This window comes from Pinus tabuliformis, chromosome 5_2 (genome assembly GCF_031772625.1).
Source record: "Pinus tabuliformis cultivar Carrire ecotype Pingquan chromosome 5_2, CPIR1, whole genome shotgun sequence".
NCBI lineage: Eukaryota > Viridiplantae > Streptophyta > Pinopsida > Pinales > Pinaceae > Pinus > Pinus tabuliformis.
Window position 1 is genome coordinate 679,941,485 of NC_142306.1, and position 23,901 is coordinate 679,965,385.

At 37.9% G+C, this 23,901-nt stretch overlaps 1 protein-coding gene across 3 annotated transcripts in view; it reads left to right on the forward strand.

Annotated features, from left to right (window-relative positions):
- LOC149160944 (nardilysin-like) overlaps positions 1–23,901 on the forward strand; it is a 413,290-nt gene that overhangs the window by 96,478 nt on the left and 292,911 nt on the right. For all 3 annotated transcript variants that reach the window (XR_016261820.1, XM_089436840.1, XM_089436839.1), the window contains exon 4: positions 21,812–21,924. Coding sequence is in view for 2 of the 3 variants with exons in the window: in XM_089436840.1 (XP_089292966.1) it covers positions 21,812–21,924 (113 nt within the window). In the remaining variant the exon portion in view is untranslated. The remainder of the gene's footprint in view (positions 1–21,811; positions 21,925–23,901) is intronic.

Below are 23,901 nucleotides of genomic sequence, written 5' to 3' on the forward strand. Positions count from 1 at the left end.
CTACCAGTGCTACTGCTGCACTGCAGCTTAGTTACTAAGACGATGGTGATTGATCTACCCAATGACTGACATCCTTGTGAGGCTAAAAGCCCTCCTGATGCTATCCTGTGCTCCCTCTGCTGCCTCTACGCTGCTGCAACAACTCTGTGCCTCTCGCACTACTGCAAACACCTTTGTGCCTTCCTGCACTGCTGCAACTTCCTCTGTGCCTATTGCACTGCTGCATCCCTCTCTGCGATGCTACAGATCCCTGCACTCTAGCATTGTTTTGTCTCTCCATCAACATCTTGCCTCTACTGACATTTGTCATCCTGCTACTGTCACTCGAGGCTCTCGTAGCCGGATATGATCTAAGAGTTTGGGTACCTCAAGGATCCTGCCCCACATCTTCTGTAGTCCTCCTGACTACTGCTCGATGTCTCCCCACCTCTTCTCTAGAGGTACATGAGCACTCATGGCACAGTCGTCATTAGTCTCTACCTCCTTCTCAACCTTAGCCGGCGCTGCCTTGGAGTCAGAGGCCTCTCCCTTATTTTTTTTCTTGGGACACTGGGTTGCATAATGGCCCATATTCCCAAAGTGGAAGCACTTTATCTTGGAGATGTCATTTTCTTCCTCTTCCCTTGCTCTCCTGCAGATGCCAGAGCCACATCCTCTTTCGCCTCTTTCTTGATTTGACCTCCTTTGCTGCTACTTCTTGCCTTGGTCAACCGTCTGATGTCTTCTTGGTGAAGAGCTGCCCATAATTCTTTCCAATCTGGAAGATTCGCTCTACCCCAATTGCTTTGGACGAATGTCTCCCACTCCTTGAAGACTGCGTTCAGGGCGGTCCTCACCATTAACTCCTGATCTGGCTTGGCCCCTATGGAAGTAAGTTGGTCTCGAATCTCCTACAACCTGCTGAGGAAGTGATCTATCTGCTCCCCCTTTTGCATCTGATATGACCGCAGCTGATTCTCCAATAGCATCTTCCTCTACACGGAAGTTCGTTGATACAATGTTGTCAAGGTATCCCACATCTCTTTTGCCGTATTCTTCTCGGCAATATGATGAACTACATGATCCTTGACCCCATCAAGGATTATGCACTTTGCCTTGGCCATTGCATCTTCATACTTTTTGTTATCAGTTGGGTTGACTGGGATAGCCACGGTTCTCAAGGTGAAGGCCTTGATGCAATGTCTATCCAAAACAGACAGGATCCTGGCCTTCTAGATGACAAAGTTGGATGCCCCGTCTAGCTTGTCCTGATCCCTTAGTCCGTTCATTGCCTTCTCTGCTCTTCTCTTCGACTCCCTCTGAGTCTCTACTTCCCTCTTGGAAGTTCTCTCCTAGACTCGCTCCGAGTCTTGATTTCCCTCTTGGAAATCCTCTTCTCGACTCCCTCTTAGTCTCGATTGCCCTCTGGAAATCCTCTCGCCAACTGTCAAATCACACGTCTCCGATCTCTTTTGCTCCTGCAACACTGATTTGGATTTCTTGGCTAGAAATCTGCCTAGGTAGTGACTCCCTCTAACTTGGTTCTCTCTCGTTAGGTACTGTTTTGCATTGACAACAACAACACCCCACCAAATTCACATTCCACAATCTGCCCACAACTCCCTAGGCCCCAACGGTGGAAGAAACTGAGCCTCTTGGCTCTGCGCAATCCCGACAGTGGATGAATCGCTCATCTGGCCAATTGCATCACTCCTACCTGGCTGAGTAGGATGACGTGGCTCTTCGTGAGCCTCTTCTGCCTCTCACTGCTTCTGCGTTGGCCCTTGTTCCGACTTGAACTGATGATGTAGGCCCTCTGCATCACTCCTCCTTTGCTGCTTTCTGCTTAGGAACAGCTTCTGTCACTCGGACAGTTGTTTCTGCTGCAACTTTTTGATTTAGCCAGTGCCTTCAGCTCTCTTGTGATCTGCAATGCTCTGATACCATGTTGAAATTTCTAAGTTTAACCCTTTATAAATTTTCCTGCACTATCTGGTTTATTTCACCTACTTGTTTAATTATTGAACAAGTTATTTAACCATATAAATACTGAAATAAACACAAATGCAGTCTCAACCATCTACAGATCATCAACTGAAAGAAATACACAAGGGATACCGTTATTTTTGGACAATCGTCCCCGGAAAAGCCCAACTTGGGAAAACCGGTGCAACAGTTTTGAGGGTTTTATTATTAAGCAACTTTTATTGAGTACAATTGGGTGCTAAACTGGCTCACCCGACAAAGAAATCAATCTGACAGTAATACCTCTCTTCGAAATACGTAATTTCATAATTACATATAACGTAAATGATATCTATTACATACAACTTATTTCCACTTTATTACATTAATAATTAATACATTAAATGAAATCATCATTACAACATCTAACAGCAATGACAACTTAGCATTCAAGAAGTAACACACAACACCATCTTATCTAGGTGGAGGATATATATATATATATACACACACACACACACAACACCATCTTATCTAGGTGGAGGATATATATATATATATATACACACACACACACACAACACCATCTTATCTAGGTGGAGGATATATATATATATATACACACACACACACACAACACCATCTTATCTAGGTGGAGGATATATATATATATATACACACACACACACACAACACCATCTTATCTAGGTGGAGGATAGAATATCAACAGATATTTCGCTGACTAGCAGAGAAGGGTGTTACGGTTACTAGCCATGAAATCTTAAAGAAAAGTAACATAGAGCAGCAAGGCTTGATGCGACGGGACAAGTAGTGTTGGCAGAGCGCACTCGAATTATGGAGGAAGAGCAGGCTTTGACCAATAAATATTCAGAATGGCAGTGTGCCTAAGTGTAGAGCCCAGGGAGGCAGGAGTGACAACAGAATTGGCCACAAAACCAATGGCTCAAACTTGAGCAGGGCAGGAATTTGGCCGCTCTGATACCATGTTAAACTTACACACAAATGGATAAGAAAATTAAGATAAATCGTTGAATGCATTATTATTCACAAAGATATACGTATAAATACATTTTTCATGACTGTTGGATTCATCTTCCAAGGTCTCTTGGACTCCAATGATTGTTCATATTCCACACCATAACCCTTAGCAGATTAGGTGTCCAATAGTTTAAGAGCCAACAATAAAGCCTCATACTCAACTTCATTGTTAGTACAATCAAATTCTAAATGAAATGAAAATGGAGCAATAATGTCCATGGGGGATGTGAAAACAACCCCTACCCCTGCTCCTGATATGGACGATGCACCGTCAAAGTGCATAGTCCACAAGTCATTTGTCAAATTTTCATCAATGAGTTCATGTGGTATAATTTACTCATTGTGGTCATCCATCACTACATACATTCCCAACTCAGGTTCAGATACCTCAGTATACAAAGGTTCATTATCTAGTTGTTGCAGGTTTTTAACATTATGCAACATCTTTTCATGATACAGTCTTACCGTGTAGTTTGGGGAAAGAGGGATATTAGCATATGACTAGTCCATTTGAATGCTACCTCTTGCATCATCTGCCCACTTCCTGCATAATAACATACACCATTTTACAGGACCGTTTATTACAACCATGTCCACGGTAAAGATCTGTTCTGGATATTCTAGTAACCGAACTTCAAGGTCTTTAATGACCCCACATACCTGCACTTAACGTGAATCCACAGCCTGGACATTCATATATGGTGTAGAAATTGTTAGTCTTAATTCTTTCATCATCTCGAGAGTCATGACATTCGCCAAGGCTCTCAAATCTAACTTGCAATTGTGAAGTAACACACCATTAATAAGTTAGGAAATGTAGAAGGGTAGGGGTTCATCAGTTTTATTCATACCAAGATATACCTGTGGGTTATCATTAGATGGATCAATAGAACTGTCTAAAACCAGGAATCTACTGATGACTCCCTTTTGCCCAAGCATGTAGATCAATTTTGTAAGTGGTACTGGAATCCTCATCTTTGATAATTCACTTCCGAGAAAAAAATTTGAATTATGATCACAAGATCTTGTTTGATCGAGCCAGTGACTTGTTGAGTATCCTTTAGTACATTAGGCTTTGTTGATTGTTCGGTGCCTTTCCTTTCTTGGCATAGGTTTGGGTGATCTCAACAACCATGGCTACAACTTTAGATTGTACTTTATCAACATTCGACACAGCCGTTTGGTTTCTAGGGAGAGTCATACCAGTAGCTGACATATTGCTCCTGCATGCATCAAAATGTTCAATATCTAAAGGATGTTTTTTTGTTGACTCACCCCTTTACCATTGGAAACTTGGAATATCTATGAGATGCAATTGGCCTTAGTCATGGATAACATATTCAGTGATATTTTTGGCTATTCGGGGAATTCTTTTGAATGATTTGGGGCAAATAAATGTGCTGTTTGTGCAAAAAATTCACAACTCTCTTCACTATGTAGCAATTCACATGCTCTATTGTAGTTGCTAGAAGAAGAGTAATCCACAGAATTGTTCCCAGACATGGGCACGAGAAGTCTAGGTGCCACAGGCTTCTTTTAAGGCTGAAAAGGCCTTCTTGGAGGGGGCTGTTTAGGTTGAAATGGTCGCTGATTTGCAGGAACAACTTGTTGATGTTTTAAAGTTTTCTCCAATCTGACCATTTTATTACTCAGATCCTGTAACAAATCGACAAATCTTGCAGGTTACTTCATTATTTTCAGCTGCTATCTCCTTTTTGGGTTCCTGGAATGTCCTTCCTTGTGGAACAAATAATCCAGAGGAAAGAGCTTAGACTTTCCTAGTTGCCAAAAGGTTTTTCTCGATCTTAAGATGTTAATTTTAGGTATGTTTTATGCTTAGAGCAATTTACTTCAATTTTTCACATTAGCTCAATATCAATTCCAGATTAGCAGTCACATCAGCATGATAGTAAAGTGCAGATAGAACATAAACATAAACAACAGAAGACAAGCCAAGACAATAGGACACAGGACGTGGCACCAGCCAGGGACAAACTCCAGTGTGGGGAAACCCTTGATCAATTCTTCTTATATTTCTTCAATAGTTCAGTAGAGAGAGAGAGATAGTACAAATACATAAATCTGAGATTTTATGACAGCAGAAGCAAGATCATCATTCCACTAATGATGACAGTTCTAATATGCAATCCTGAATACCCATGAGAGTCTTCAATGATAGTACTGTAGCAGATCATCAATCTAGTAATCCTCTTTACAGCTGCAACATTCTACTGATGGCTTGCAGCATCTACAGACTTCAAGCACTTCGTGAAAAGTAGATCACCAATGCTGCTGCAATGTTCCTTTAATTGCCTGATCCTGCAATTATAGTTAGGGCACAGGGAGAATCCCTTTAACCTTCCAAGCTGTTAGACAACTAAGCCCTTCAAGGGCTGCAGTCCACCTAGGAGAGTCTCTCCTAATCCACGCTGCTACCTGAACTTAATGCATACTGCAATACTGCCTTGGAACAGCCTTAGCTGCTTGCTATGGCTTGCAGCCTAGCAAAGCAGCTGGCTGTAGCTATAGATTCTTCCAACAGGTCTCATGAACCCTTAATTCATGCCCATTCATAACCTTGTTACAACGCTGTCACCTACAGCAATTCAAGCAGCATTTAGGGCTCCTTTAGCAGGCTTAAAGTTTCCTTTAACTGTGACTTCCAGCCTTGCTAACAACCCTTTAATTCAAGCCTTAAGACTGCCTTATTTATCTTGCTGTTACCAACAGCATACCAAGATATCAACGCTGTCCATCTTGACTTCTATACGCTATGATGAGGGCTCCTCTTGCTGCGGCCAGGACTTCATTGATTGGCTGAGATTAAGGGCTGCACAAAGTTCAAACTGCTACATTTGTCCTTCATATGATGCGGATTATGGCTGCACTTTACAGTGGCTTGACAGCAGTTAGGGCTCCTCCTTGGACAGCAGATTTGAGCTCTTCTTAGCTGCGGATCAGGCTTCCTCAACTGTGGATTAGAGCCTTCCTCTAAACAGTGGATATGGCACATCTCAACTGTGGCTAGGCCATGAACTGCGGCTTGATGTCTCCTCCTAGGACTGCGGCTATGGTTCTTTAGGACTTCTTTTGTAGCGTATAGATGTTCCCTTAGACAGCTGATAGATCTCTTATCAAACTGTGGCTAGACATCTCCTTTACCTGTGGCTAGATAACTTCATTGACTGCGTAGAAGGAGACTCCTTTAATCAGCGGATTAGGGCTCTTCTGTACAGTGATTAGAACTCCTCTAAGACAGCATATAGGTCTCAATTAGGGCTCCTTCCTTCACTGCGTCTAGGGCTTCTCCATGACTGTAATTTAGGGCAGCGTAGGCACTCCCTCTAAGACTCCTTTAGGACTGCGTCTATTCTCCATGGCTGAAGCTTGATCTTCATTAGGGCAGTGTAGAGGTCTCTTTCATGGTAGCATATAGGGCACTCCCTCTAGATCTCTCTTTCATCAAAACCCAAACAAATGAAGAGAGAGATCACAAGAGTGTGTGTACAGAATGATTTGAAGAGCTCTTCTATTTATGGTGAAATGTTGAGGACAAGTGGGGGTAATTTGGTTGCTGGCAACCTTGACGAATTGTCACATAACACAAATAAATTCATATCTCCATGAATAAATGTCGGAATAGGATGATCTTTAGATCAATCCTACACCTCTTAACGAGAGGAATCCAAGAAAAATATCAGCTGCCATAAATAAGTAGATCCACATGGAGTTTGGCCCTAGTTGCCAATTTTAACATAAGAGCAACATCTAAATCATCCTCTAGCTTTTGTTTATTCTTTTCCCTGAGTAAGAAACCAAAATATTCATCGAACGATTGAAAACAATAAACTAAGGCAATTTCAACATTTTGACAATCATTTTGAGGGATTTAAGATACGTTTGTAGAGGCTAGTATTGAAACTAGAGACAATTTCATTCTCTTTCTTGTTGATAGAAGTAAATTTGGCCAACAAGAAAGAGCTATCTTTCTTTAACCCCACTTCTCTGTAAACACGCGTTTGAAGGATTCCCTTCCATCATTTGAGGTAGCAAGTTGTGACTTGTACCATTCTCGTGCATCCCCTTCAAGGGTTTGCACGAACATTTTCATGACAATATCTTTGTATTTGACCTCTAAGTCATCAACAAACTTCAAGAATGTATTGAGATTATCCTTAACTGTAACCATGTTGTTCCCTGCAAATTTTGGGAGGAGTTTACGAATTCACTTGTAGGCATATCATGAGGCCAATTAGGAATCTGAGTTAGATTTAAAGGAGCATATACAGTAGGAGCAAATCTAATTGCATGACCTGCCATTGTGCTAGTATGAGTAGAGATTGCAATTGAAGAAGTAATGGATGAAGATGTGGAAGGAGGATTTTGAGATAAACTTAAAGGAACTGAAGAACTAAGTGAGCATGAAATTACCCTAGTACTGGTTGTAACTACTTGGGAGGTGGTTGTATGAGTGGATGCTTCAATTACCAAAATTGATGAAACCGTAGGCAAAGTCTTTTCCTTATTCTGGAATGAGTGTTTTGGTTCATTAAGGAGCAAAAATAATCCATGAGAAGGATTGAATCTAGAGGATCTTTGTGGCTTTTCCACAATTCTTTTGATCCTATATAGTGGAGCCGACAGGTGAGTTAAAATAAACAAAATAAAATACACTCACCAAATGTGATTGTAGATTTCCGAGGGTAGACAGCAACTCCCGACAACAACACCAATATGTTATCACACAAATATATATTAACAAACTTGCAAGAAACGTTTAGATAGTCAACCCTATCATGGATGAAAGTCTCTTCATTCCGACTAGTTTTTTTCAATCTTTGGGGGCTGTCCCTAGATGAAGTATGCTATTATCCATGTAATATTTTTGTGTAAAACTTCATTTTGATTAGCATACAAGAAAGCTTCACTTTTGACTTTCCGATAAGCAACCAAAAGTGATGTAGTTCTTGAGAATGAAATTTATAATGTTTGAAATTATATTATCTAGAGGATCTTTGTGGCTTTTCCACAATTCTTTCGATCCTATATAGTGGAGCCGATAGGTGAGTTAAAATAAACAAAATGAAATACACTCACCAAATGTGATTGTAGATTTCTGAGGGTAGACAGCAACTCCCAACAACAACGCCAATATGTTATCACACAAATATATATTGACAAACTTGCAAGAAACGTTTAGATAGTCAACCTTATCATGGATGAAAGTCTCTTCATTCCGACTAGTTTTTTTCAATCTTTGGGGGCTGTCCCTAGATGAAGTATGCTATTATCCACGTAATATTTTTGTGTAAAACTTCATTTTGATTAGCATACAAGAAAGCTTCACTTTTGACTTTCCGATAAGCAACCAAAAGTGATGTAGTTCTTGAGAATGAAATTTATAATGGTTGAAATTATATTATCTAGAGGATCTTTGTGGCTTTTCCACAATTATTTCGATCCTATATAGTGGAGCCGACAGGTGAGTTAAAATAAACAAAATGAAATACACTCACCAAATGTGATTGTAGATTTCTGAGGGTAGACAGCAACCCCCGACAACAACGCCAATATGTTATCACACAAATATATATTGACAAACCTGCACAAAACGTTTAAACAATCAACCCTATCATGGATGAAAGTCTCTTCAGACTAGTGTTTTCCAATCTTTGGGGGCTGTCCCTAGGTGATATATGCTATTATCCACCTAATATTTTTGTGTAAAACATCATTTTGATTAGCATACAAGAAAGCTTCACTTTTGGCTTTCCGATAAGCAACCAAAAGTGAAGGAGTTCTTGAGAATGAAATTTATAATGGCTGAAATTATATTTCTGAGAGTAATAGTAGCAACACAATTGAAAGTGATGCAAGAAACAAATGTGCTCCTTGATTGAAATAATTCAAAACAAGTGCACTTTAATATACCATCACACTTCAAAAAAATACTTCAATGTCATCTAATACATTCTAAGAGTTAGAATCAAACATAATTGAATGAAATCACAAATTACGCAAGAAGTTGCTTGCACCATAATGAGTACTGAGTGGCAGGATGTTGTGAGTTCCTTCGCTTGGGGTGGAGGTGGTTATATGAGAGACTAGAACAAAGAAAGGTGAGATCTTCGTTGCTACCAAAATATCTAATAAAAATTGTCCAACCCTTTGTTGAAGGAAATGTAACTAGGTTCGGTCTTCATAAATGTACTTTTGATATTTGTATTTATTCAAGAAAAGAAATATTATTTTTATAATATATGTCAATGAGTTTCTTGCTCATTGAAGTAGGTTAAGCACATGTTTAAGTGCTTCTAGGAAGTCAAAAGTCAATGTATTTATGTAAGACCCTTAGAGGGCATGTTACACTATGTATAATATTGTATAAGGTCAAAGGAATACCTCCAAGACAAGTGCAAGTCCTCTCCATGCAACAACGTCCTCCAAAAAGAAGTTAAACAATGAAAATTGACAAGTCAACCTACAGTCATGATGTCAGCCTCAAGTCGGCCTAAAGGAGGGACAATCCTCTATAAATAGAGGCTGTCCACTCCCTCAAAAGTCAATGAATCATCTCTGAAATCAGTGAAGTACATAAACCGAGAAGAAGTGACAAAAAGGACGAGGTTAAGGGTCTTCTAGTGCAATGAAGGAAGGAGGAAGAAGACCGAAGTGAAGAGGACTGTTTCTAGGGCTAGAAACAGTCACACGTGCGAAGAAAAAGGAGGGCAAGTCTGCGGCATAACAACAACTAGAGAACAGTCCAATAATCATCATTGTTTGGGTGAGATATTAGGCCTACTAGGCCTCCCAAGTCAAGCGAAGAAGTCTCTCTCTGTAGCGGAGGTGAAAGGACCCTAATTCTTTAAGGGTACCCTCCACATGTGGGAAAAACTAGGGCAACATAACAGTATTACAGTCATACCTCAAGAAGGATCTTGTTTGGTCAACAAAAGGAGGACGACGAAGTGCTGGGGAGAAATGTGCCGGAAGGAGGAAGTCTATGTGCCAGGAACAAAGTGTAGGATAGAGGAAGGGCTTGACTTGTGCTTGGAAGACATCCTAGTCAAGGGTCTAAGGTTTGGCATTGATCAATAAGAAGCTTCAATAAGAGAAACTTACCAAAGGGTTTTCCTCTCTAAAAGAGAGAGGTTTTGGCCCCGGCAGAGAGCCAACATCTGTGTTCTTGTCTTTATGTTTTTGGTAGCAGTTTGATCAAGCTAAGATAATTGTAAAAGTGCTTCACAAATTGCTATCAAGTCAAGAAGAATCCTAATATACATCATTGCCCTTGATTCTTCAACACCCTTGTATCGGTGCTCCAATATGCATATATTGAAGGAACATTTTGGAGCAAACAAGCTCAGTAATAGACATAAGAAATAAGTTTATTAATATTTGAATGAATGAATCATGGTTTTTTACAACAAGGGCCTTGGCTTAAATAAGCCCTTGGGCACCTTTTCGAGAAGGGGCATGACCTTTGATCGTGCCCCAGTTACATAATTAATTAATTACATAACATTGCCTCCCTCTTGAAAAGATGTTTTGTCCTCAAAGCATACATAATGACAGGTGTTTTTGGCAAAAAGCTTTTGTCTCCCAGGAGGCTTCTTCTTCTGTTAGATTCTTCCACTTGATAAGGTATTCTTTAATTACTCGAGTTCGCAGCTTCCTTTCCCTGGTGGTGACAATTCCTTCTGGTTCCAAGATGAACTTGCCTTCATCATCTAATATGGAAAGCGTTGTTTGTGCTGATTGGTGTCTGCCCAATGCCTTTTTAAGACAAGATACATGGAAAACGTTGTGAACTCGACTATTGTCCGGAAGGCTTAAGCTGTATGCTACTTGGATGATCTTTTTGTTAATCTAATATGGTCCATAAAACTTTGGCGCCATTTTGTTTTTTCATTTTTGTTTTAGGGATAATTGCTTGTAAAGCTGAAGTTTAACAAATACCCATTCTCCAACTTCAAATTCTCTCTTTGTTCTGTGTCAGTCGGCTTGCTGCTTCATGTGATTTCTTGCAATACTTAGATTTTCTTTTAATGTTTGAATTTTTTTTGGGGTTTCTTCTAATTGCTCCTTAACTATTGGAACTTTTGTCTCGGAAATGGCCAAATCCTTCCATTTGGGAGGTTCATATCCGTACAGAGCTTGAAATGGGGTCATCTTTGTAGAAGTGTGATAAGTTGAATTGTACCACCATTCAGCGAGATGTAACCACTGAACCCACTTGTTTTGTTTGTCTGCTGCATAACAACGAAGGTAAGCTTCTAAGCACTTATTGACAGTTTCTGTTTGACCATTTGTTTGAGGATGATATGCATAACTCATGTTGAGGTATGTTCCAATATGTTTGAAAAACTCCTTCCAAAAATTCCCCTTAAACTTGGGATCTCTATCACTAACAATGACTTTAGGAAATCCATGTAATTTGTAGACATTCTTGCAAAATATCTCGACGATCTCTTTTGTTGAATCTGATTTCTTCATTCCTATGAAGTGTGCATACTTTGTGAGTCTGTCTACTACTACAAGAATTTTATCTTTCCCATCTGACATGGGTAATCCTTCAACAAAATCCATTGATATTTCTTCCCATTTTTGGTTTGGGATACTTAAGTTGTGGAGCAACCTTGGGGTCATAATGTTCTCACTTGTATTTTGCTGACATTGATCACATTATGCTACATATTTTTGAATATCATTATTCATACTTTTCCAGAAGATTGATTGACGTGCATTATAGTAGGTTTTAAAGAATCCTACGTGCTCAACTGACAGTGAATCATGCGAATCTTTGAGAATCTTGGCTTTAAATTTGGAATTTGAACTCAGATAAATTCTTCCCTTGTACCATAGAATATCGTTTTTCCATTCAAAATTTCAATTCTAAGGAAGGTTATTGATTATAGCACTTGTTTCTGGATCTTTTGCATATTCACTTCGAATCTCATTAAGCCATTCGAGAACAACAATTGAAACTGCAAGTAATGATGGTTCTTTGTCTTTCCTGGACAGAGTATCAGCTACTACGTTATCTTTCCCTTTCTTATGTAATATATCCATGTTGAAGGCAGTGGTTTTTTCAATCCATTTTTGTTGTTCTATGGATAGCGTTTTCTGCTGGAGGAGATGATGAAGACTATTATGATCTGTTCGTATTAAGAACTTACTTCCCAAGAGATATTGTCTCCATTTGGCTAATGCATGCATAATAACAAGCATTTCTTTGTTGTATGTAGACTTGAGACGTTCTTGTTTATTGAGCTTCCTGCGTTCAAACGCGATTGGGTGATCATCCTGCATTAGTACTGTTCCTATGCCAAAGCCTGAAGCTTCACACTCAATTACAAATGTTTTTGAGAAATCTGGAGTTGCCAATACAAGGGCATCAGACATAACTTCCTTCAAGTCTTCAAAACACATTTCTGCTTCATCGTTCCATCAAATTGAGTTCTTTTTTAGAAGGTTCATTAGGGGTGTGGTTATACTGGCATAATTTTTTATAAATCTTTGATAATACCCAGTCAATCCTAAGAATCCTCTTAGCTTGGAGATATTAATTGGTTTGGGCCATTCCCTTATAGCCTTGATCTTATTAGGATCTACTTTTATTCCTTCCTTGGATATTATATGTCCAAGATACTCTACTTCTTCCTTGTCAAAAATGCATTTGAACTTCTTGGCATTGAACTGATGCTCTTCTAATACAGTAAGAACTTGATCCAAATGTTGTAGGTGCTCCTTCCATGTTTTACTATAAATTAGAATGTCATTAAAGAAAACTAACACAAACTTCCTTAGATATGGACGTAATAGCTCGTTCATAGTAGCTTGGAATGTTGCCGATGCATAATCCAAAAGGCATTACTTTAAACTCATAATGACCTTCATGTGTTTGGAATAAAGTTTTTGCTATGTCCTCCAACCTTATTCTGATTTGGTATTACCTTGACCTTAAGTCCAATTTTGAGAAGTATTTAGCTCCATGTAGTTCATCCAACATTTCATTGATAAAAGGGATTGTAAATTTGTTTTCAATTTTTATTTTGTTTAGTCCTTGATAATCGACGCATAATCTGAACAATCCATCTTTCTTTCAAACTAATACAACTGGAGTAGCTACGGACTTCTACTTTTTGTGATAATGCCACATTTTAAAATATCCTGGACTAATATTTCAATTTTGATTTTTTGATGATGTGGATATCGATACAGCGTGATGTTGATGGGATTTGATCCTGATTTGACTTCGATTGTATGCTCGATTTCTCTTGTAGGAGACAACTTCATTGGAAGATCTTGGAATACTTTTTCATGCTTTTGAATTAGCTCTTGGACCTTCGGTGCTTCTTCGTTGACTAGATTTGAAGTTAGCATTTCTAATTGATGACACTATACTAAATAAGTTGGTGTCTGATCATTTTCATCATCTGGGATGATGATACAATTTGATTCTCAGGCCGCTAGAACCCATATATCTTGTATTTCTGCCCTTCCCATTTAAATTTTATAAATTGCTTTTGATGGTTTGCAGAGTAAGTACCTAGGGTTTGAAGCCATTGGATACATAGGACGACATCCACTCCTCCTAATGGTATAGTGTAGAACGAAGATTCTAGATTATAGTCTTGAATCTATAATTTGACTTTATGGCATTTCCCTACCTTTTCAATTTTCTTACAATTAGCTACCATAACCTTCATGTTGGGCATGGGAAATATGAAAATGTTGAGTCTTTTTGCCATAGTTGAATCCAAAAATTTGTGGGTGCTACCGGTATCGATTAGAACCATTACATTGCTCCTCTTGATATGTCCTTTTAACTTTAATGTCCGGGGTTGTGATATACCTGTCATGGCCAATAATGACACTTGTGGAATATTCTCGTTATTTGGTTCTAGCAAAAATTCTTTAGAATCCTCAATTTCTTCTATGTCTATTTCTTCACTATTTGAATCATTAGTTGCTTCATATTTATACAGGTTCTTGGTTTGTTTTCCTTCAACACATCTATGTTTAGGGTCCCATTTTTCTCCACAACGTTTGCATTTGCCCTCTTTCATTCTTTGCATTTCGAAGTTAGTTTTTCTCCTTCACGAAGATGTGGTGGAACATATTTTGTGTTATCCGTGTTCGTAGCTTGGGAAAATCTTCGTTTCGAATATACTCTTTCAACTTTTGGCCATTGCATCTTTTCGTGCTTCTTTTCAACAGATTTTGCCTTTTGTCTAGCTACCTCTATAGAATTGATGTCATGAAGCTCAAGCTCAGTGTAAGAACCTGAACCTCAAGCTAATTTCTAAATAGCAGAACCTGAAATAATGAATACAAAATTTTATAGAAATTTAATCTAATGAATACTAACCTTTCTGCTTTGCTGAAAATCTGTTTATTCTGCTGCAATTCTTCTCCAGCTGTCTGTTCTGCTAAAAATCTGCTGAAAATCTGTCTGCTCTGTTGCAACTCTTGACCGGCTGTGTCACCAAAATAGCCAAACCACCCTGCCGAATTGAGTTCAACCTAGGTACTTAGTCTCAGAAAGCTTTCAGTTGAAGCAATTTGATTTCCCCGTGCCTGAAAACATCAGTATAATCAAGACTCAAGTTTCCTTCATAACTGTACTATAGTATCCAAATTGTTCTCCTTCCCCCCACAAAATGGTTTTTCCCTTCTCCTTTTATTTCCTCATCCACTGCCTTCTTTTCCTTCTTCATGTCAATTTTATGGTTACATGTAACTTTTATGAAATCGAATCTGATTTGATTTCGTTGATTTTTATTTGAATACGTAGTTTGATTTAATAAGGTTGATTTATTTTATTATTTTATAAATTAATTATAAATTTATTAAATTTATAATTTTAATTAATTTATATTATTATTTTATTTATAGACGGGTCATTGCACTTAGCCTGGAGATGGGGTTTAAGTCTCGTGGTGTATGATTGAATGAGATGAGTTTTTGATAATCCAGGCACTCATGTAGCTAAAGTTTCCCATTCCCAAGTGTATTCGTCCACATCTCCTTTTTGTTATTGTTTGGTGAGTGTTGAGAAGAACTCTTCTTCCTTGACACCTTGAAACCTTTTAAAGAATGCATTTTTGAATTTCCTCCAACTGATAGCAAGTGTCGTCTTTTTCCACCACATATACCAATTATATGCTTCGCCTTCCATTTGCATGGATGCATGCCTAATCTTTTTATCATCATTGTCAATATCGTAAATCTCAAAATATTCTTCTGTTTTATTGAACCATGCAACACTGCACTTCTCGTTATCGTCAAATTTGGAGAGTTCAAGTTTTTCTCTTCATTGATATGTCGTAACTGTTGGAGTAAAGAGAGGATATTGATTCACACGCTGCATATTTGAGAATTGATTCCAGAGCTGTATATTTTGAAAATTTGTGTTACTATTTTGTTGATGGGGTATGGACGATGCTTTTGGAGACTCAGGGTTCTCATGTGAGTCTGACGAGTTTGACGAATTCAGAGAATTGAGATGTTGAGTAGCTTCATTATTTTGGAGTATTTGATTGGGTGTAATCTTCAACTAGTCACAAGTACAGGTCAACATTGCCATTGCTTGACTATGATTCAGATTCATCGTATTTGAAAGGATTGCGTGATCCTTTTTAAATTCGTTATGGTTCTACTCGCGCTAACTCTATTCTCTTTGTTGTATCCTGAAGCTCCTTGATTTCGTTGGAATGTTCGGTAACCTTATTCTTAAGACCAATCAATTTTTTACTAAAATATGCAATGAACATTGATGATGACGTTGATCGGGTATGAGGTGGAGTATACTTATCTAGTTTAACTTTTCTTAATTTGATCCTAAATTTTATTTTTTTTATTATTAATTTTATTTTTATTTTTTTAAATACTATGTATTATTGTTATTATGTTTATTTTTTATTATTAAATATGAATTAATTAACTGTATATATATATATATATATATATATATATATATATAAAGTTATTATATAACTATATAATAATTAAATTGTAATGTGATAACTGACCCTCGAATCAAACAAACAAATAAATGACTATATATATCAACAAATCGTAACTATATCAACAAACCAACGATCCGAATAAGTGACTGCACTCGGTGGTTCCGACTTTTGATTGACATGTCGGGGAAAGACATGCAACGTTGGGACTGTTGGAATATGTTGCAGATGGCGCGGAGAAGAGGGGACAAATGAGGGTTTGACAACCGAGAAGAGGGCGGAAAGAACGAACGGGCAGAGAGTGCATACGACAAAATGACCTCGTGGCTAAGGGTGTTGGGAAGGATGGTGGTAGCTGAAAGGTGTATAATGTCGGGAAGAATGGTGACGATAGCGGACTGTACGAGCAACAAACAAGAACGAACATGAACTGCAACAATGATTGGCTCTGATACCACCTGGAGCAAACAAGCTCAGTAATAGATAGAAGAAATAAGTTTATTAATATTTGAATGAATGAATGATGGTGCCCTGGCTTAAATAAGCCCTTGGGCACCTTTTCGAGAAGGGGCATGATCTTTGATCGTGCTAGTAGTCGACAAACTCACCAAATATCCTCACTTTATTGCAATGAAGAAATCAGACTTAACTAAACAAATTGCTGAGATATTTTGCAAAAATATTTATAAATTACACGGGTTTTCGAAAGTCATTGTGAGTGATAGAGATGCTAAATTTAAGGGTAATTTCTTGAAGGAATTGTTCAACCATATAGGAACCTACCTAAATATGAGTTCCGCTTACCACCCTTAAACTGATGGACAAACGGAGGTTGTCAATAAATGTTTGCAAGCCTACCTACGTTGTTACGCTACAGAAAAACAAAATAAGTGGGTTCAGTGGTTGCATCTCGTTGAATGGTGGTATAATTCTACTTACCATACGTCAGCAAAAATGACTCCATTCCAAGCATTGTATGGGTACGAACCTCTAAAATGGAAGGATCTAGCTACCGCCGAGATAAATATACCAGCTGTTAAAAAACCAACTAGAAGAAACTCAAAAAATCCTCTAAACCATAAAAGAAAATTTAAATAATGCAAGAAACCATATGAAGCAACAAGTTGAGCGAAACAGAACCAAGAGAGAATTTGAAGTTGGAGAATGGGTATTTGTCAAGCTCCAACCATACGAACAATTTTCCTTGAAACAAAAAGGAAAAAATAAATTAGCACCAAAGTTCTATGGACCATACCAGATCAACAAAAAGATCAACCAAGTTGCATATAGTTTAAGCCTTCTGGATAAAAGTCGTGTTCACAACGTCTTCCATGTATCCTGCCTTAAAAGGGCACTGGGTGACCATCACAAACAGTGCTTCCATCCTTAGATGATGAAGGAAGGGTCATTTTAGAACCAGAAGGTATCATATCTACCAGGGAAAAGAAGCTCTGATCTTGAGTAATCAAAGAATACTTAATCAAATGGAAGGACTCACCAGAAGAAGAAGCTTCTTGGGAGACTGAAATGTTTTGTCAACAACACCCGTCGTTACGTTCGCTTTGAGGACAAAGCATGTTTTGGGAGGAAGGCAATGTTATATAAATTAATTAATTACTGTAAAAATAGTTAAAATAGGCAAAAGGGCATGATCATAGGTCATGCCCATTCACGAAGAGGCACCCGAGGCAGTATAAAGCCAGGGGCCTCCCACAAATTGTAAATCATCCGATATCAATTCATTATTAATAAAACACATTTTTATGTCAATCGATGTTTTGTATCTTCCACCCATTTACATAATTAATTAATTACATAACACATTTCCTCTCTCAAACTAGTTGATCCAATGGGTCAAAGCAAGGAAAAGTTGGAAAGGCCAAAAGAATTGTAAGTAAGGTCATCCTTTCTTCCTTTTTCACTTTCAACTATTTTGGCAAAAAAACAAAATCTTTCGTCTTTACTTCACTTCTTGAGTGGAAACAACAAAATATGCTTTTAACATTTTCTCGTTGAATTGGAAAAATCTTGCTTTTTATGTAGAATTTTCTGCAAATTCTCTACAAATCTACCTCTGAGATCTATGTAGAAAATCTGACTGTAGATTAACTCGATCTTATCTCCTTAATTAAGGGATAGTCTCCTTAATTTAAGGGATAACTATTGCATGATTGCAGAAAGACTTCTAACTAGAATTTCTCCAACGAATTAACTCAAGATGAATTAATTAATTATTTTCAAGCAGCTGGTGAGACTAAATTTAAATTTTAATTCACAAATTTAATTCAAGGACAAATTAAAAGTGGAATATCTGGATTCTATTTTTATCATTTCTTGTTGCTATTTTTAACACTCCCTCTCAACAAGAAAAGAATTCAACGCGATCCCGATCCTGAACCTTTGGAATGTTCTGCATGCAACACTTCTCTCTAGTGTTGTTGCTCCAGCAACTCCAGAAACAAAAAAAGCATCCAACCTGAATCAATATGATGCATTTGTCATCAAAGTCTTTGACTGCTATTGCCTCTGTCCACTGAAAACTTTGTGCTTCTACTGACTTTGGCTTTCTGCACTGTTGACAGTCTTCTCTACGCTCCTCAGTATCTGACTGCTCTAGCCTTTGTCACTTTGATCTTTGACTGCATCAATCCCACTGATTCCCCCTGCTACTATGTACTTTGGGCTCCCGTAGCAAGGTACGATCCATGAGATAAAACCTCTCAATGGACCTTGCTCAATTTCAGCTTTCTTGGGACTATCACTTTACATCGCCCCACTTCACACTTGGAGGTATGGCTGCATGTGATCCCTCAGCTGACTCTAATTGTGGCTCCTCCACAATTGTCTAAGACTTCTTCTGGGACTGCATGTTGATAGGTAATTTACTCTCCCTCTCGACCATCAAGTCTCTAACATTTGCCTTGCTCCTCAAGGCTTTGCATGCATCTTGAACCTCAAGAGCATACATGTTCTTAACTCGTGAACCAATCTGTTTCACCTGTCTTGTGGTGATGTGTCGAAGGAAAACCTTTCCCTTACTAAAAACAACATCATATCCTTTGTCCTTCAACATCGTGATTGATACCAAATTCTTTTTCAGTTTGGGCACATACTTCACATCTGTCAAGGTGATAAGAGCTCCATGCTTCCTCTGAAAAGCAACCATGCCCACTCCTGAAACACTATACCTTTTATCATCACCCAGCTCTATGCGCATCTTGAGGTTTTTCTCCTCCAAGGTACTGAATAAACTTTTATTGCTGGTCATGTGGAATGAGGCTCCATTATCAAGATACCAACCACAACCCTTCATCGATGACACCATGCATGTGATGAGAATAAAGTCCATTTCGAACTGAGAGGCTAATGCCTAGCCTTCCGATCCTTCCGAGTATCCCTTCTTGGACTTCTTCGATGGGCAATTAGTCGCATAATGTCCCATCTCGTGACAATTAAAGCATCTCACTTTAGACTTGTCACCCATCTCTATTTTTTTTAGGTATGATATGAATTCGATTTGAACTTGCAACCTTGAACTTCAAACTTCGAATTCTCTTCTCCGTATACTGTTCATAGCTCCGATAAACTCAACTCTGATACCATGTAGAATTTCTTGCAAATTCTCTACAAATCTACCTCTGAGATCTATGTAGAAAATCTGACTGTAGATTAACTCGATCTTATCACCTTAATTTAAGGGATAACTGTTGCATGACTGCAGAAAGACTTCTAATTGGAATTTTTCCAACTACTTAACTCAAGATGAATTAATTAATTATTTTCAAGCTGCTGGTGAGACTAAATTCGAATTTTAATACAAGGACAAATTAAAATTGGAATATCTGGATTTTATTTTTATCATTTCTTGTTGCTATTTTTAACATTTTCTCTAGCTTTACTCATGAATACATTTAGTAAAAGCTCCCATTTTCTCATTAAAACTATTTGACTCCTTTTCCATGTTATTAAATAATTAAATAAAAATTTAACTATTTAATTATCTTACAACTTATGGCATTAAAGTCATAATACTTGAAAATCTGCACAGAGATATGATTCAGATCCACGCCAAGTGTCAGAGCAAGACAAGCCAATGACAATGATGCTACTCAACTCCTTACTTTTCCATGCAAAGCAAGCTCAAACCATCCCTTAGTTGCTAGCATGGAACCACGACCAACACCTGCACTTGCCAAATATATAAACTTACTAATTATATACATGCCTAAAAAGGCAGGCTTCCTGAAAAAAGAAAAAAAAAAGTTTTGGCCAAATGATATATTGGGCCATGCTTGCAAAAGAGCACAAAAGCAGAGGAAAAATTGCGATTCCATATCTGAGTGAAAACAACCCCATTGGACCAGGATCAAGAGGTAGTCAAATTTGATGTCTGAGCCCCTGATGGTTTGAATATCGAAAAAGTAGAACTGCCTAAAATAGCATTTTACCAGAAAATGATGAACCTGAATTTATAAGGTCCTCTGATTGACGATTATGCCATGAAGGATTTGGAAATAGACCAGTGTGACTGAGTCTCACTGGACCTTAACTCTCCAGTAGCAAGAAGTGCTACTGGGGTTAACAGGGTTTGAGGAAGTACAAGAGCAAGGTTGGAGATCCAGATCTGTAGACAAGATCAAGCACCAACCTAGGGGAGATCTGCTAGATTAGATCCAAGTTATTTGTATTCTGTATTTTCTTAGTTGGGCCATTATCATCTCAGATGGGAGCCCAAGTAAGCTTAGATTATTAATGAAAAACTGTGCTTGGGCAGGATCTGTTTGCGTCATTGTAATTGAGATCGGTATATTTGCTTTTGCTGAATTTATGTTAGTAACCTAGCTGTGTACTTAATCAGTAGATCAGTTTTTATCTAACAAATTCCTTGATCTAGTTGTAGCTAGTGAGAAATGGGCCTTTGACCAAATGGTGTTGGAAAAAGAAGTCTTGTCTTGTTGATGCTAGAAATGATACACAACCATTTGCTCATTGAGTCGGCCTATTTTTATGATAAAAACTCCTCCCCTTTTCTGTTAGGCTGTTATTTAATACAATAAGGATATATGCAGGTTAATTTTGTCTTTAAAGTAATCCTCTTATGTTTTCCAAAGGAAAAGCTCACCAAGAAACCCAAGAGATGCTTTTGCTCAATTGTGTATGTTATCCCTATCAAACCTGTCATGTGTAGACTAGTGAGCCTCACCTATGGGGATTCCAACTTGACACTTGCTGCTTGGAACTAGGTAGATTTCTGACAACATTGGCAATAACTGGTTGAGCTAAACCCGTGGGAATTTTAATGCTATCCTTTCACAAGGGATTGTACCAGTTTTTGTTTCCCTGTTGTCAAACATAGCATATATTTGACTTTCCAATTCTTAAAATTTGGCACTTTTTCTTTGAAACAACTAGACTGTGTCTTCTTCTAGAACTGCACTCATTCTTATGCTTTGAGGCTTATCATGACCATTAGAGGTGTTGTATCCTTTGTGAATATATTCCTGGTATCCTTTACGAATATACTCCATGATTTTCTATGTGAGAGAATCATCTCCCTTATCAAGCTTAGTCCTGAAGGTTTACAAACATTTGAAAATATGTACACAATGTAAAACCTTTTTATACAATTGATTTAATTTTGTTTGTATTTCTTATTAAGATTATATTTTATTGATAAATATATACAGAATTGATCTTTCTTCGCAGTTGTAACATTAATTTATTGATAATAAAATGCATATGTTGTGGAGGATGCTTGTATTTTTAAATGACATTTTAATTTCATTTTTTGTTTCTTTATTTAGTTTTTGAGTTGAATTTTGTGGATCATATTGCAGTATGATAGTTTTTTGTCAAAGCATGGAGGCTCTTCAAATGCTTATACTGAGACGGAATATACATGCTATCATTTTGAGGTGAACCGCAAATTCCTAAAACCTGCCTTAAAAAGGTAAATTCCTACCTTATCTAATTTCAATGCATTTAAATTTTAAACAATTTTGAGCTATTCTAGCCTATAAATTATATGTTGTTTGAATGTTGTTTTTCATTAGATGAAATTAACTAGTACACAAGTGCATTTAGTTGTTTGCCTTTTGAATGCGTATTGCTATTTTTATGAGATTTAAGTATCTATTGGTGAAGTTTTAAGAAAAAACATGCTTTCTGCACCTTTGGTTTCTTAAATGAAATTATATTAATGTCCACAAATAAGCAATATAGTTTAATGGGACTAAGAAGGATGGTGAGTAACAATGGCAATACAGAGTGCCTAGAGGACCTTCTAAAACAAGGAACCAAAATATAAAACCTGTACAAGGGAAAGTATTCAATACAAAAGGAAGGGGGTGAACCTCAAAAGGGTAAACCCTAGCTAGTATTGTAGGTAATATATTAGACGAAAACACATATGTGACAAGAGAAATTGATTGAGTCATGCATAGAATGTCAAATAAGAGAAAACACCCAAATTAGGAGAGGAGCCCCATTATCCCTTCCAACAACCATTAATGTGCAAGTGTTGATCTTGAAAATGTTCCCAAAGAGTGGCCAAGACTAAGAATGTTGATTAAGTGCAACACCCTAACTATTGTCAAAGTTAGAAGCAATGTTGCAAACAACGACTTTGGGATAAAATCTGCAAGGGTCTAGAAAACAAAAAAATTGTAATAATCCATAAATTATTGGTAAAAATTGTCAAACACCGGCAAAATTAAGATACCACCCAAATGTCGGTGAAAATCAACAAACATAAGCTAGGCCAAAATATCACGCTTTTTTCAAGATAGAATTGGGATGTTTGCAGCACTGGTTACATCTTTGTTAATTGCCTTGCACGTGCTGGTTTTAGGCTCGATAATTTCCTCCACCTAGTGGTTAGGACTAGAGAGGACACTGTTGTGCAATACTACGAGGAAGGAGTTGGGAGTCCTTTGTTATAGCTCTCCTAGTATCCAAGGTCAAATATTTTGAATAGAGAACCTTGGTAATGTGCATTTGTTTGGGATGTTTGCATTGAGAAAGAGGAAGGGAAGTAGTCTCTCTAAGCCAGGTGTGAGGAACAACAAGTCAAGGTTGTATTGTGGTCTTGTACATTAGCAGGCATTGTCTTGCTAATCTACTGCTAATTTTTTAGTTCACACCATGGACACTTGATGCCACCAATGATCGAGAGAGGCTAAAAGATGGAGGTGATTGCTTGAGTTGACATTGAAGGTCCTTATAAAGCTTTTTGTCTAAAGGTAATCACTCATCATCGTACAAGGCCAGTAATCAATAGTTGTGGTAATTGAAGAAGGTAGTAAGGGACATGTTACTGCTTGAATGAGTAGCCTTGGCAAGGTCAAGTTCAAGTTCAAGGTGCTAGGGGGCTAAGCACACAAGATATGCACACTTTCAGCTCAACACAACCTCCTATCACTTAGACAAACTCCTAGAAAACAATGAGGGGTATCCCAATCTGCACACACTTCACCGACAATTCTAGAGACTAGTGCCTCTGCATGATGAAGGTTAAGAGTTAATTGAAAGAAAATGCTAGGTCTGATATGAATAAGGAATGCAAAAAATACAAACCAGCAAGTGAAAGCTTAGTCAAATTTCTTAATATATGGTTACCTTTGATGTTCAAGAGTGAGGGAAGGGTACACACATCAAGTGAGATGATCTTTGGTTGCCACCTGATTTTGGCTAGCTTGCTGCTGTCCTATGCTTCCAGACTCTCAAAATTTGCAAAAGACACAAATCCCAGATTTGAAGTGTTTTTCAAGCATCCTAGAAGTGTGGAAACACTCTAAGATTATGCATCCTTGGGTGCTTGAGCTTGGGCACTTGAATAGGAGTGAAAATACAGCCCAACAACACTAAAAATGCATGTAAATACTGAATAGCAAGCTATAGCAATTTGATCCAAACCGTAGTATTCAAA